At 42.3% G+C, this 13,242-nt stretch overlaps 1 protein-coding gene across 1 annotated transcript; it reads right to left on the reverse strand.

Annotated features, from left to right (window-relative positions):
- Positions 1 to 1,705: 1,705 nt before the first annotated feature.
- ak7a (adenylate kinase 7a) lies at positions 1,706 to 10,544 on the reverse strand. The gene is made up of 18 exons (XM_038968457.1): positions 10,458 to 10,544; positions 10,191 to 10,349; positions 9,692 to 9,806; positions 6,105 to 6,199; positions 5,898 to 6,008; positions 5,718 to 5,801; positions 5,531 to 5,619; positions 5,311 to 5,401; positions 5,094 to 5,171; positions 4,753 to 4,902; positions 4,342 to 4,470; positions 3,987 to 4,092; positions 3,436 to 3,564; positions 3,249 to 3,305; positions 2,964 to 3,161; positions 2,559 to 2,779; positions 2,116 to 2,274; positions 1,706 to 1,741 (listed from the first exon to the last, which is right to left on the reverse strand). The coding sequence occupies exons 1-18, from the start codon at positions 10,542 to 10,544 to the stop codon at positions 1,706 to 1,708; spliced, it is 2,094 nt and encodes a 697-aa protein (XP_038824385.1).
- Between the last annotated feature and the right edge of the window lie 2,698 nt (positions 10,545 to 13,242).

Consider the following 13,242-nt stretch of genomic DNA (forward strand, 5'->3'; position numbering starts at 1 on the left):
TCTAATGATATAGTGAAGTCTGATTACGTTCTAGGATCTCTGAGAAATAAATACGAATGTGATTTGACTGGTTGAAACAACATTTAGGGTTAGACTTTCACAGATTCCTTTCTTTGCAAATTGAACGAGTGGAAATACAAAATCGATCGTGCATGCTATATGGACCTTTTTAGGATATGAAAAAGGATTTTATCTAACAAAACGACACTTCATGTTCTCTCTGGGACCCTTTGGATGATAAATCAGAGCATGATTTCAGAATGTAAGTACACATTTCACCTTCAGAGGTGAATTTATCAAACCTATCGCGGTGAAAAAAGTGTTTTGTTGTTAGGAGCTCTCCTCAAACAATAACATGGCATTTTTTCGGAGTAATAGCTACTGTAAATTGGACAGTGCAGTTATATTAATTACAATTTAAGCTTTCAGCCGATATAAGACACTTATATGTACCGACATTTGTTGTTTCTCTAAAATCTGCGATCGTGATACACGGCGCTGCATGATTTACAACTGTCCCGTTAACGGGACGCCTATCCCTGCATGTCACCACACACCAATAGGGATTTGTTTTATCTTAATCATATCACAATCAACTTTTACCAGTTGAACGTAGACACACATGTTTTATATATTTTTTTTCATTAATATTTTATACAAATATGCAAATTAGGTCTCATTATATGTGCATATTTGCATATCGCACAAATCTCTTTTTCTGGATGCTGGATGGTTTCACTCCAGCACCGGACATTTCCAGAGCAGATTAAAATACTAATGACATTCATTTTCTTTTCATTTTTCTTTCTTTTCCAAAGAAAATGTTATCTAGAATAAAACATTTACAACATATCAACAATTCCCTCAGAGCAAGTCTGGAGAATATATCTTAGCATAACCACACACAAATTGGTGAATACAGATGCTTCTGATGCTGAGAAAAATGTGGTGGCTGAAATTAGACTACTAAACACCTACTTAGACCCAAATCACCATCTCTTCAAAGTAAGTTACTAAATATAGTCCAGTTTGTAACATTCTCTGTGAAATGGGATTTTAAATGATGGGGAAATCAATGTAGTGCGCTTTGAAATTATTGATATGATTCCATTTTAAAGTGGTTAAAATTAATTCAAATGAAGGTAGTAGAATATGATCAGCTAAAGAAAATATATATTTTCATCAAGTTTTTGAAATGTTTATGTTTTTTTGGTGTGAAAATACTAATATTAATAGACCAAAATACAAAATAAATCTCAAAATTGATAGACGTAAAAATGTCAGCCTGTGATGCCTGGCCTTAAATTTAAGCTTCTTTTTTTTGGTGAGTTTTATTCAGTTGAACTTCTTGTTCAGAAAATCACTAGCTCTGTTTTCACGCTTGTTTTTGAAATTTAGCCGTTGTGTCAATCGGCTGTGGGTTTGTAATTGGATTACAATTCATGCTAGGGTGGATGTAGCATAGGCATTAACACACATTTTAATCAGAATATACATTTAACTTTTTTTAGTTAAAGATCCTTATATTCATAAAACGATCTTTACAATAATTCCTCCAAAAGGAGGACTAGATTTTTTTTGTATTTCTTGTGGGGGAAAATAAACAAGGTAGACTTGATCAACACAGAACACTGTCATGACAAAACATTTATAATACCAGCCGACAAGGTCTCATAGACGTTTGGTATGTGTTAACCACATCACACTAATCTTGTGAATTATTCCGGAGGAGATATTCAGCCTGAAATAGATAAACACAAAAATGTAGTATTTAGAAAAAACAAAAAAAGGACAATTGGGTTGGAAACGTGACATTTCTTTACTGTAGGCCTAGCATACTTCAGTACCTGACAACAATTCACATCCGTTTATGGTTGAAGTGCAACCTATATAATTGAAGAGTAGAAGTAGGCTACTACTCTATTGAATCTATTTGCTTCTATGGAAGACATTTGTTTTGCTTATTTCACCAGCCATCAGTGCTCCGTCTACTGGTCTCTGATGTATGCATGTGTACAGTATATTTTTTCTGTATGTCTCTTGCTGGTGACAAATCTGACTTGTCTTTGTGGGATTAATAACGTTTTTTTTTTTTGAATAAAATAAAAACATTACCAGGAAGTCTACCGGGTCGTCTGGCTGGGCCTTGCAGCACTCCATCATGCCCTCAGTGAGAGAGGGCATTACGTAATTCATCAGGTAGTTCCTCAGGGGGGCGGAGCGAGCCTCCAGCAGCTCATGCTCCTGCCTCTTCACCTCAGTCACGTGACGGTTCTAGAGAAACCCACACACAACGTATGTACAGCTCAGCTAAACAGAAACTAAAACTCTGGGGTTTGCGTTGTTGCTGGTGGGCCCACTCTTGCATGGTATACAAAGAGGGGTTTTAAGAGTTTATAGATCTGAGAGGACTGGATAGGGGTAAGCAATGTGGAGATGAGTCTATAAGGATTCCAAAATGGAATCAAATCTCAATGAGTAATGTGAGAGAGATGTTTCCTGAACTGCCATCCTATTCCCATTCTAGTATACTACTCCTGATGCAGCCCATCTCTTACCCACTCCTCTAGCTGTGTGGCCATCTTGGCAGCGGTCTCAGCCTCCCTCCTCTTCCACTCTGCTGTCTCCAGTACCAGGCGCTGTGCTGTCTCCTCTACGGACTTCCTCTCCATCTCCTCTCTCTCCTCAGGGGTGGGTCCGTAGTTCCTGGGACGCCCCACCAGCCTGGTGATTTTGTCCATCACATCGCCGTATTCAGGATCGATGGCATTGTTCACCTCTGACAGACAGACAGACTATGAAAGACTGACAGACTTCCTCTCAATGCGTTGAGTTCTAATCAAATCACTATTTACTACAATTACTAGTTCTGATAATTACAGTTGAATATTAGGGTTTCAAAATGATCTTATCTATCACATTCTCTTTTTGGTAAATCAACATCTGCAGTCTGTCAGCCTTACCAATGTGCTCTGGGTGAATCTCCAGCTCGTCAAAGTAGTTCAGAACCGTTTCATCTTCCACGTTGGCCTTTCTAAATTTCTTCAGCCGGGTAAGGTACTCGTCTTTAGAGTAGTGCATTTTCTCTGCCACACTCTCAGGTAGGTTCTGCACCCGCTCCTTTAAAAAGTCATCAGATGCCTCCAGGGAGAAAATGAACTCTGCAAAAGAGACAGACAGACGGGGGGGGGGGGGTTAGTAATAGACATGTAATACTGTGCAATTCAGTTATATTAACAATTACTTACCAGGAATGATCTTCTTGTTGTAAGCAGGCATTTTGGACCTGGGATGATCCAGGTCATCTAGACAACATCAGTGGTTAAGAGAACAGGCAGGATGACAAGGTTATCTTTTTCATCACTTATTTGTAAAGTATTTTACGATATCATCAACGCTTTAATTGTAAATAATGTTAATTTGATTTATGTTTACCATAGAAGATCTCCTTGGCCTGATCGTAGGACTTGGGGAAGCCGTCGAGGACGAAGCCATGGTTCCTGCAAGGCGTTGAGTTCAACTTATCACGCATCATACGGTAAACAAGCCCGTTGCTCAGGCGACCTGCAAGAATAATGATGACATTCATGAAACCACTTAACATTGCTTCAGAAACGTTAGAAAACAAACACCTTCATAATATGAAATCAAACAAATTTTAGAGATGAGGGGCGGAGTCTAAATTCAATCTACAAAAGCTTTCAGGAACAACTCATGACTGTGTTGTGGAATATTACCTAAATTAAATCTACAAACATGCTTTCAGGAACAACTCATGACTGTGTTGTGGAATATTACCTAAATTAAATCTACAAACATGCTTTCAGGAATAACTCATGCCTGTGTTGTGGAATATTACGTAAATTAAATCTACAAACATGCTTTCAGGAACAACTCATGACTGTGTTGTGGAATATTACGTAAATTAAATCTACAAACATGCTTTCAGGAACAACTCATGGCCGTGTTGTGCAATATTGATATACCTCCATTTTGCTCCATGCTGTCCTTCAGAGAGTCCAGTTGGTCCTGAGCGTTACTGAGCGCCTCCTCACTCTCTCCCTCCTGCTCAGCCACATTCACAGCCTCCTCCTGACATATAACAAACAACAAAAATGAATACCTGGATTAATATATTGTAAGATGTTGTTTTACAAAATGGTTCACACACCTATTGATACTGTAGAGTGTACATGTATAGTACAGAGAGACACTGTAATATTAGAAAATAACAAGGGGTGCATTTCTTTTGATCGACCACAAGGGGGAGGCATTTCCTATTTTACAAGAGAGAATAAATATGAAGAGTTTTACAAGTGTCATTGCTTCGCTTTTACTGACCAGATGATGCATATTCTCATCAATGATCTCTTTGAGGTTGATGTGGTGCAGTTTGTAATGTTTACACAGTTTCTCTGCCACGGTGCTCTTCCCTACTGCTGGAGGGCCCAGGAGACAGATTCTGATGGGCTGATGGGAAAACCAAAGAGCATGTTAAATATTTTAACAATTTCTGGCTTGAATTTGAGTATATAATATCATATAAAATAATATAATGACACTATCTATAATCTATATATATCTATAAGCCTAAACACGGTGCACGTTCTCTGTATTCCTGTGTAACGAAGCTTTCCTTCCAATAAGAGACAATACACATGTTCACATTCTAAATTGGTGCTGGGAAAATCCATTCAGACCCTAACTAAGAACAGAAGAGGTAAACATACAGTAGTTGGTTTGGTCCCTCACCAGTAGTAGTCTCAACAGTTTGTATTCCTCCACCACCCGGTTGATGTTATCAATGATGCCAGCCTCCGACACCCAGCGAAGGTTGAAGGTTTCCTTCAGAAAGGTTGGCTCTATCCGCAGGTTGACACTCAGGTAATCCACATCAGCGGTCTGGAAAACAAGGTGAAATTGACGCTCCAACATTGACCAGACCCGCTTCTACAGCTGTTCTGCCAATTTCCCCTGGTCAACCAAGACCACACAAACAGATCTGGGACCAGGCTAGTTAAGATATGCTCCAACTGACAACGGGCATTTCTGAATTAACTTTCCTAAACCTGAGACAGGGGATGAAAACAGACCGTCAGAACATTGGTGAGGTAGGCCTCCTCCTTAGGGACTTTCTTGATCTTCCCTGGACCGAGCACAAAGCTTATTATCTAGCAGGGGGAATACAGAAAAAAAAACACCAACCATTGTGTAGATCTACAAATCTATTTAAAAAAGAAAGAAATGCAACAATTTTACCAATAATCTTGAAATGATCAACAAGATGTCTGTCTGGCTTAGCCTATTTACCTTCACAATATCCTCAAAAGTATTATTGGAATCATCCACAGCGAGGAAATAATGTATCTTTGGCTTGTGGTCGATTACATTCTGAATAACCCTTGTAGACAAAAGTAGACAATATCATAGAATTAGTTGGGGTTTTTTCACCCAGACTCTGGCAGATACCCTTAAATAAGCAATAATTGAACATCAAGACAATGGAATGGACACATTGAAAAATACAAACCCTGCAAGGTCGTTGACATGAATGGTAGGGATAACATTTGTGCCAGGCCCAAAAACAGGAACTTGTGCAAACTCCCCCAGCCAAGACGTCTTGAGGAGTCAAGCCAAAGGAAAGAGTGAGACAGAGAACATCCATCGAAGTCTTGATAGAATAATAATAATGTCTCAGTTATATAGTTCAGATGTACCTTGAAGAAGTAGTGCAGGAGATTTTCTCCCATTCCATACTGAACACCTGCTGCCACAACATAACTGGACAGCTTGGACTTTTTCTGTATGGTAAACCAAAGAGTTGTTGTTTTTGCCCTTGTTTTTGTTGTTGTTGACATTGTTGTTGACATTTGCCGAACCCTACCCATTATACTTACAGTTTTGCCCAGTTTGAGCACAGTTTTCTCTGCGTTGGTGTGCTCCTTGAAGTTAGGATGATGTCTTTTCCTCCTGTAGTCGTCCTCTGTCAGAGGAATCTCTGGGTCATTCTAAGGACAGAAAAGATATGAGGAATATTCAGAAAAGTGTATTGACACATAAATTATATAGTAGTTAGGAAACATGAGATTTGAATAGAAACTTACAGGATCGGCTGGCTTGCTCATTGCCCAGGTCATGACTGATGATATCAAAATGAATATCTTCTGAGACGCAAAACTCTCAATATCTGAGTGAAGAGCTGCAGCATAAAAGGAAGAGGAGACAGCTTCTTACCGTAGGCTATAGGACATGCAGTATTTGCAATGTAACTCAAAAGGTCCAGTGAGATAATGTGTCAGTCTGAGAGTAGGGCTGACAGTCTGAGAGTAGGGCTGACAGTCTGAGAGTAGGGCTGACAGTCTGAGAGTAGGGCTGACAGTCTGAGAGTAGGGCTGACAGTCAGAGTAGGGCTGGCAGTCTGAGAGTAGGGCTGACAGTCTGAGAGTAGGGCTGACAGTCTGAGAGTAGGGCTGACAGTCTGAGAGTAGGGCTGACAGTCTGAGAGTAGGGCTGACAGTCTGAGAGTAGGGCTGACAGTCTGAGAGTAGGGCTGTCAGTCTGAGAGTAGGGCTGACAGTCTGAGAGTAGGGCTGACAGTCTGAGAGTAGGGCTGACAGTCTGAGAGCAGGGCTGTCAGTCTGAGAGTAGGGCTGACAGTCAGAGAGTAGGGCTGACAGTCAGAGAGTAGGGCTGACAGTCTGAGAGTAGGGCTGACAGTCTGAGAGTAGGGCTGACAGTCAGAGTAGAGCTGTCAGTCTGAGAGTAGGGCTGGCAGTCTGAGAGTAGGGCTGACAGTCTGAGAGTAGGGATGACAGTCTGAGAGTAGGGCTGACAGTCTGAGAGTAGGGCTGACAGTCTGAGAGTAGGGCTGTCAGTCTGAGAGTAGGGCTGACAGTCTGAGAGTAGGGCTGACAGTCTGAGAGTAGGGCTGACAGTCTGAGAGTAGGGCTGTCAGTCTGAGAGTAGGGCTGACAGTCTGAGAGTAGGGCTGACAGTCTGAGAGTAGGGCTGACAGTCTGAGAGTAGGGCTGACAGTCTGAGAGCAGGGCTGTCAGTCTGAGAGTAGGGCTGACAGTCTGAGAGTAGGGCTGACAGTCTGAGAGTAGGGCTGACAGTCTGAGAGTAGGGCTGACAGTCAGAGTAGGGCTGTCAGTCTGAGAGTAGGGCTGTCAGTCTGAGAGTAGGGCTGACAGTCTGAGAGTAGGGCTGACAGTCTGAGAGTAGGGCTGACAGTCTGAGAGTAGGACTGACAGTCTGAGAGTAGGGCTGACAGTCTGAGAGTAGGGCTGACAGTCTGAGAGTAGGGCTGTCAGTCTGAGAGTAGGGCTGACAGTCTGAGAGTAGGGCTGACAGTCTGAGAGTAGGGCTGTCAGTCTGAGAGTAGGGCTGTCAGTCTGAGAGTAGGGCTGACAGTCTGAGAGTAGGGCTGACAGTCTGAGAGTAGGGCTGACAGTCTGAGAGTAGGGCTGACAGTCTGAGAGCAGGGCTGTCAGTCTGAGAGTAGGGCTGACAGTCTGAGAGTAGGGCTGACAGTCTGAGAGTAGGGCTGACAGTCTGAGAGTAGGGCTGACAGTCAGAGTAGGGCTGTCAGTCTGAGAGTAGGGCTGGCAGTCTGAGAGTAGGGCTGACAGTCTGAAAGTAGGGCTGACAGTCTGAGAGTAGGGCTGACAGTCTGAGAGTAGGACTGACAGTCTGAGAGTAGGGCTGACAGTCTGAGAGTAGGGCTGACAGTCTGAGAGTAGGGCTGTCAGTCTGAGAGTAGGGCTGACAGTCAGAGAGTAGGGCTGACAGTCAGAGTAGGGCTGACAGTCTGAGAGTAAGGCTGACAGTCAGAGAGTATGGCTGTCAGTCTGAGAGTAGGGCTGACAGTCTGAGAGTAAGGCTGACAGTCAGAGAGTAGGGCTGTCAGTCTGAGAGTAGGGCTGTCCGTCTGAGAGTAGGGCTGACAGTCTGAGAGTAGGGCTGTCAGTCTGAGAGTAGGGCTGACAGTCAGAGTAGGTCAGTCAGTCAGAGTAGGGCTGACAGTCAGAGAGTAGGGCAGTCAGTCTGAGAGTAGGGCTGACAGTCTGAGAGTAGGGCTGACAGTCTGAGAGTAGGGCTGACAGTCTGAGAGTAGGGCTGACAGTCTGAGAGTAGGGCTGACAGTCAGAGTAGGGCTGTCAGTCTGAGAGTAGGGCTGTCAGTCTGAGAGTAGGGCTGACAGTCTGAGAGTAGGGCTGACAGTCTGAGAGTAGGGCTGACAGTCTGAGAGTAGGGCTGACAGTCTGAGAGTAGGGCTGTCAGTCTGAGAGTAGGGCTGACAGTCTGAGAGTAGGGCTGACAGTCTGAGAGTAGGGCTGACAGTCTGAGAGTAGGGCTGTCAGTCTGAGAGTAGGGCTGTCAGTCTGAGAGTAGGGCTGACAGTCTGAGAGTAGGGCTGACAGTCTGAGAGTAGGGCTGACAGTCTGAGAGTAGGGCTGACAGTCTGAGAGCAGGGCTGTCAGTCTGAGAGTAGGGCTGACAGTCTGAGAGTAGGGCTGACAGTCTGAGAGTAGGGCTGACAGTCTGAGAGTAGGGCTGACAGTCAGAGTAGGGCTGTCAGTCTGAGAGTAGGGCTGGCAGTCTGAGAGTAGGGCTGACAGTCTGAGAGTAGGGCTGACAGTCTGAGAGTAGGGCTGACAGTCTGAGAGTAGGACTGACAGTCTGAGAGTAGGGCTGACAGTCTGCGAGTAGGGCTGACAGTCTGAGAGTAGGGCTGTCAGTCTGAGAGTAGGGCTGACAGTCAGAGAGTAGGGCTGACAGTCAGAGAGTAGGGCTGACAGTCTGAGAGTAAGGCTGACAGTCAGAGAGTATGGCTGTCAGTCTGAGAGTAGGGCTGACAGTCTGAGAGTAAGGCTGACAGTCAGAGAGTAGGGCTGTCAGTCTGAGAGTAGGGCTGTCCGTCTGAGAGTAGGGCTGACAGTCTGAGAGTAGGGCTGTCAGTCTGAGAGTAGGGCTGACAGTCAGAGTAGGGCAGTCAGTCAGAGTAGGGCTGACAGTCAGAGAGTAGGGCAGTCAGTCTGAGAGTAGGGCTGACAGTCTGAGAGTAGGGCTGACAGTCAGAGAGTAGGGCTGACAGTCTGAGAGTAGGGCTGACAGTCTGAGAGTAGGGCTGACAGTCTGAGAGTCTGAGAGTAGACTGACAGTCTGAGAGTAGGGCTGACAGTCAGAGTAGGGCTGACAGCCTGAGAGTAGGGCTGACAGTCTGAGAGTAGGGCTGACAGTCTGAGAGTAGGGCTGACAAATGTTAAGAAAATAACACATCTAGTTCATCGCAGGAATTGCTGTGATTAATCACAATGGAAAATTCTGAATTTGCTCAAATTGAGATGTAATTTAAGTTTTGTTTTTAAATTTTATACAAAAAGCATTACAAGAATATTGACATCTTGATTTTGTCCAAAGTAATGGTTTGCAAAAATCAAGCAAATTGATAAAGGTCACTTTTAACCTCAATGTCAACTTGTCATGGCATTGTTGTTTTTAGCTGTAAAGATGATGTGTATTTTGAATGCTTTCAGACTGAGGTTAAACACATTTTATTTTATTTTAATGAGCGCACTAAAATGACAAAAAGTTAACTCGAGTAAAACTGATTAACTCTGACAACCCTATCTGAGAGTGAATTTATCATGATGGTTTCATCCAACAGATGGACTGGTCCATAGCCTACCTGAAATTGCCCAAATTGCCTCATCTATCAGCTCTGCTGTTGCATGTTCTGAGATGTTGTAAACCACCACATCACATTCCAATAGGCTTGGCAGTAGCTGATCTCGCTTCTGTGACTGGAATGGACGAGGAAAGACGTCAATGACAGGCCTGGATGAAAAGTGCATGCCATTGCATAGTGCTGAATGATAAAGTGTGTGGTTATATCAATATTGTATATTTAAGAAATAAGGCAAGAGGGGGTGTGGTATATGGCCAATATACCACGGCTAAGGGCTGTTCGCACAACACAATGCGGATACAGCCCTTAGCCGTGGTATATTGGTCATATACCACAAACCACTAAGGTGCATTATTGCTATTGTAAACTGGTTACCAACGTAATACGCGCAGTAAAAATAAATGACTTGTCACCCGTGGTATACCATCGCTGTCAGACAATCAGCATTCGGGGGGGTTGAACCACCCAGTTTAGAGTTGGTTATTTTAGCTATACTCACAGTATAACATTCTAATGCAAAACTGGGTTTTTCCCCCTCGTTGTTTGAGGTAGTTCCAACAATTTGAAAAGTCCCATCTTGAAGTGTTTGCTCATCCTCAACGGGACCATCTTCATCTGCCTCCTCCAAGGAACCGCCAACCATGCAGGTTGACAGAAACTATACACAGTCGCAAAAAAAGTGTAAACAAAAACATCGTCAGCTACATTATGTAATATTTCGCCACATCAAACTCTGATACAAAGACTTATATCGTTGCTACTTTACCTTCGCGATACATTTAGATGAATACGTATCAATATTGTTGACGAAAACTCGTTTAGTTCGGTAACTTCCTTTCTTTTCATTTGCCATGTTTGCCGTTGCTGGGGAAAGAGGGACGCTTTGGGGTTGCTAACGTCACCTCAGCCAATTAAATAAGTGCATTTGCAAAAGTGAGCAATGAGCAAAGACTGAGCACCAAAAGCGTCTTGCTTAGATACCAGTAAATAATAAAAATAGATTAAAAATACATCATTCAATGTTCATTTCATATTATAACAAATGCAATGCATAAATGTAAACTTTTTACACAGGTTATTTTGGTGGAGTTTTGTGCAGAAGATAGCACTTGTTCTCCAGTTGTGGTGTAAAATATTAGCTATTTTTGTCAGTCTAAAACTCTCCTCATGACTTCTACCTAGTAACTCTCTGTTGTGTCCTGTCATGTGAACGATAAATGCCTTCGTCATTTCTCTTCCTCTGTGGGAAGGGTGTTGATTGTTTGGTGATTTAAAGTATGTCTTCCTCCAAAACTCACTGCAACTAGTCTTTTAAACTACTCTGTTACGAATAGTGTTGATATTAACGCAATTCACAATAGGACAGGTGATTGTAGGCTTTTATACAGTGAGCTCCAAAAGTATTGGGAAAGTGACATATTTGTTGTTTTGGCTCTGTGAATACTATGAAGTTATAGTGCAGACTGTCAGCTTCAATTTGAGGGTATTTTCATCATATCGGTGAACCGTTTAGAAATTACAGCACTTTTTGTACATAGTCCCCCCACTTTAGGGGACCAAAAGTATTGGGACAAATTCACTTATAGTGCATTCGGAAAGTATTCAGACCCACTCACTTTTTTTCACATTTTGTTACGTTACAGCCTTATTTTAAAATGGATTAAATGCATTTTTTCCTCATCAATCTATAATGACAAAGTGAAAACTGTTTTTTAGAAATGTTTGCAAATGTATTCAAAATAAAAAAACACTATTCAAACCCTTTGCTATGAGACTAAATTGAGCTCAGGTGCACCCTGTTTCACCAAATAAATGACTGGGAGTTTATTTATACAGAGTGTGGTACTCTCTTTATTTTTAGAGCAAAAACCAAACCATGAGGTCGAAGGAATTGTCCGTAGAGCTCCGAGACAGGATTGTGTTGAGGCACAGATCTGGGGAAGAGTACCAAAACATTTCTGCAGTATTGAAGGTCCTAAAGAACACAGTGGCCTCCATCATTCTTAAATGGAAGTAGTTTTGAACCACCAATTCTCTTCCTGGAGCTGGCCATGTTTATAAACATATTCTATTCTTATTTACAATGGAAATTACTCCAAAATGACACAATACATTATTTACCATTCATTTCTATTGGCACAAAATAATCTGAAACCAAAACAAACAGCAAATGCATCCAACAAATGTGTAGAAAAATGTGTCACTGTCCCAATACTTTGGAGCTCACTGTATGTGCAATGCAACCCATAAACACACACACACACACACACACACACACACACACACACACACACACACACACACACACACACACACACACACACACACACACACACACACACACACACACACACACACACACACACACACACACACACACACACACACCTGTAGCAGCACAGGACAACAACAGGGTTAGTTAGCGTTGACATGGAAACTTCCAAAGCACTTCACATATTTATAGAGCTGACACTATCTGACAAACTGTTGGCACAACTTTATCTGCCTTCAAACGGCTCAACTACCTACTGCAGGTCTCTCTTTCAGCACACTGTAAAACACACAATGGAATGACTGTCAATGACAACACATTGTAAAACACAACCACACAATGGTATGACTGTCAATGACAGCACACTATAAAACATAATTCCAGACATGGCACCTGGCAGTAAGTTGTAACACATATTCATAGAATAGCAAGGTAGAGTGACAGAATTAGGCAGTAGATGCCACTGGCAAACTGTTTAGATATTTCGATTGAGACCTCAGTTCTTATTCAAATAGGCAATAAACTTAAATAACTCAAATAGAATACTATAAGTCAAAGTTATTTTCATCCTTTTCAAATTGCATGATTTCAAGCTCCTATCATTCACCTAGTCATTCTTTACACACTACTCAACAAGTGGTCTAACTGCATCTAAATCCTGTCTTTACTCACTACTCAACAAGTGGTCTAACTGCATCTAAATCCTGTCTTTACACACTACTTAACAAGTGGTCTAACTGCATCTAAATCCTGTCTTTACACACTACTCAACAAGTGGTCTAACTGCATCTAAATCCTGTCTTTACACACTACTCAACAAGTGATATAACTGCATCTAAATCCTGTCTTTACTCACTACTCAACAAGTGGTCTAACTGCATCTAAATCCTGTCTTTACACACTACTTAACAAGTGGTCTAACTGCATCTAAATCCTGTCTTTACACACTACTCAACAAGTGGTCTAACTGCATCTAAATCCTGTCTTTACACACTACTCAACAAGTGATCTAACTGCATCTAAATCCTGTCTTTACTCACTACTCAACAAGTGGTCTAACTGCATCTAAATCCTGTCTTTACACACTACTTAACAAGTGGTCTAACTGCATCTAAATCCTGTCTTTACACACTACTCAACGAGTGGTCTAACTGCATCTAAATCCTGTCTTTGAGAGAGTATAGAGCAGGGGTGTGCAAAGTTTATGGCTCGAGGGCCACATCGGGATTTTGAAATTCAACAGCGGGCCGCATTTTGGGCGGACCAATTGTTTGTTAAA

The sequence above is a fragment of the Salvelinus namaycush genome, chromosome 29 (assembly GCF_016432855.1).
Source record: "Salvelinus namaycush isolate Seneca chromosome 29, SaNama_1.0, whole genome shotgun sequence".
NCBI classification, from domain to species: domain Eukaryota; kingdom Metazoa; phylum Chordata; class Actinopteri; order Salmoniformes; family Salmonidae; genus Salvelinus; species Salvelinus namaycush.

Coding starts and splice junctions, on each gene's coding strand:
- ak7a (XM_038968457.1), bottom strand. CDS start 10,544: ATGGCAAATGAAAAGAAAGGAAGTTACCGAACTAAACGAGTTTTCGTC. Junction 10,350..10,457: donor CATCTAAATGTATCGCGAAG/GTAAAGTAGCAA, acceptor GACTGTGTATAG/TTTCTGTCAACCTGCATGGT. Junction 5,620..5,717: donor TCCTGCACTACTTCTTCAAG/GTACATCTGAAC, acceptor TGACTCCTCAAG/ACGTCTTGGCTGGGGGAGTT.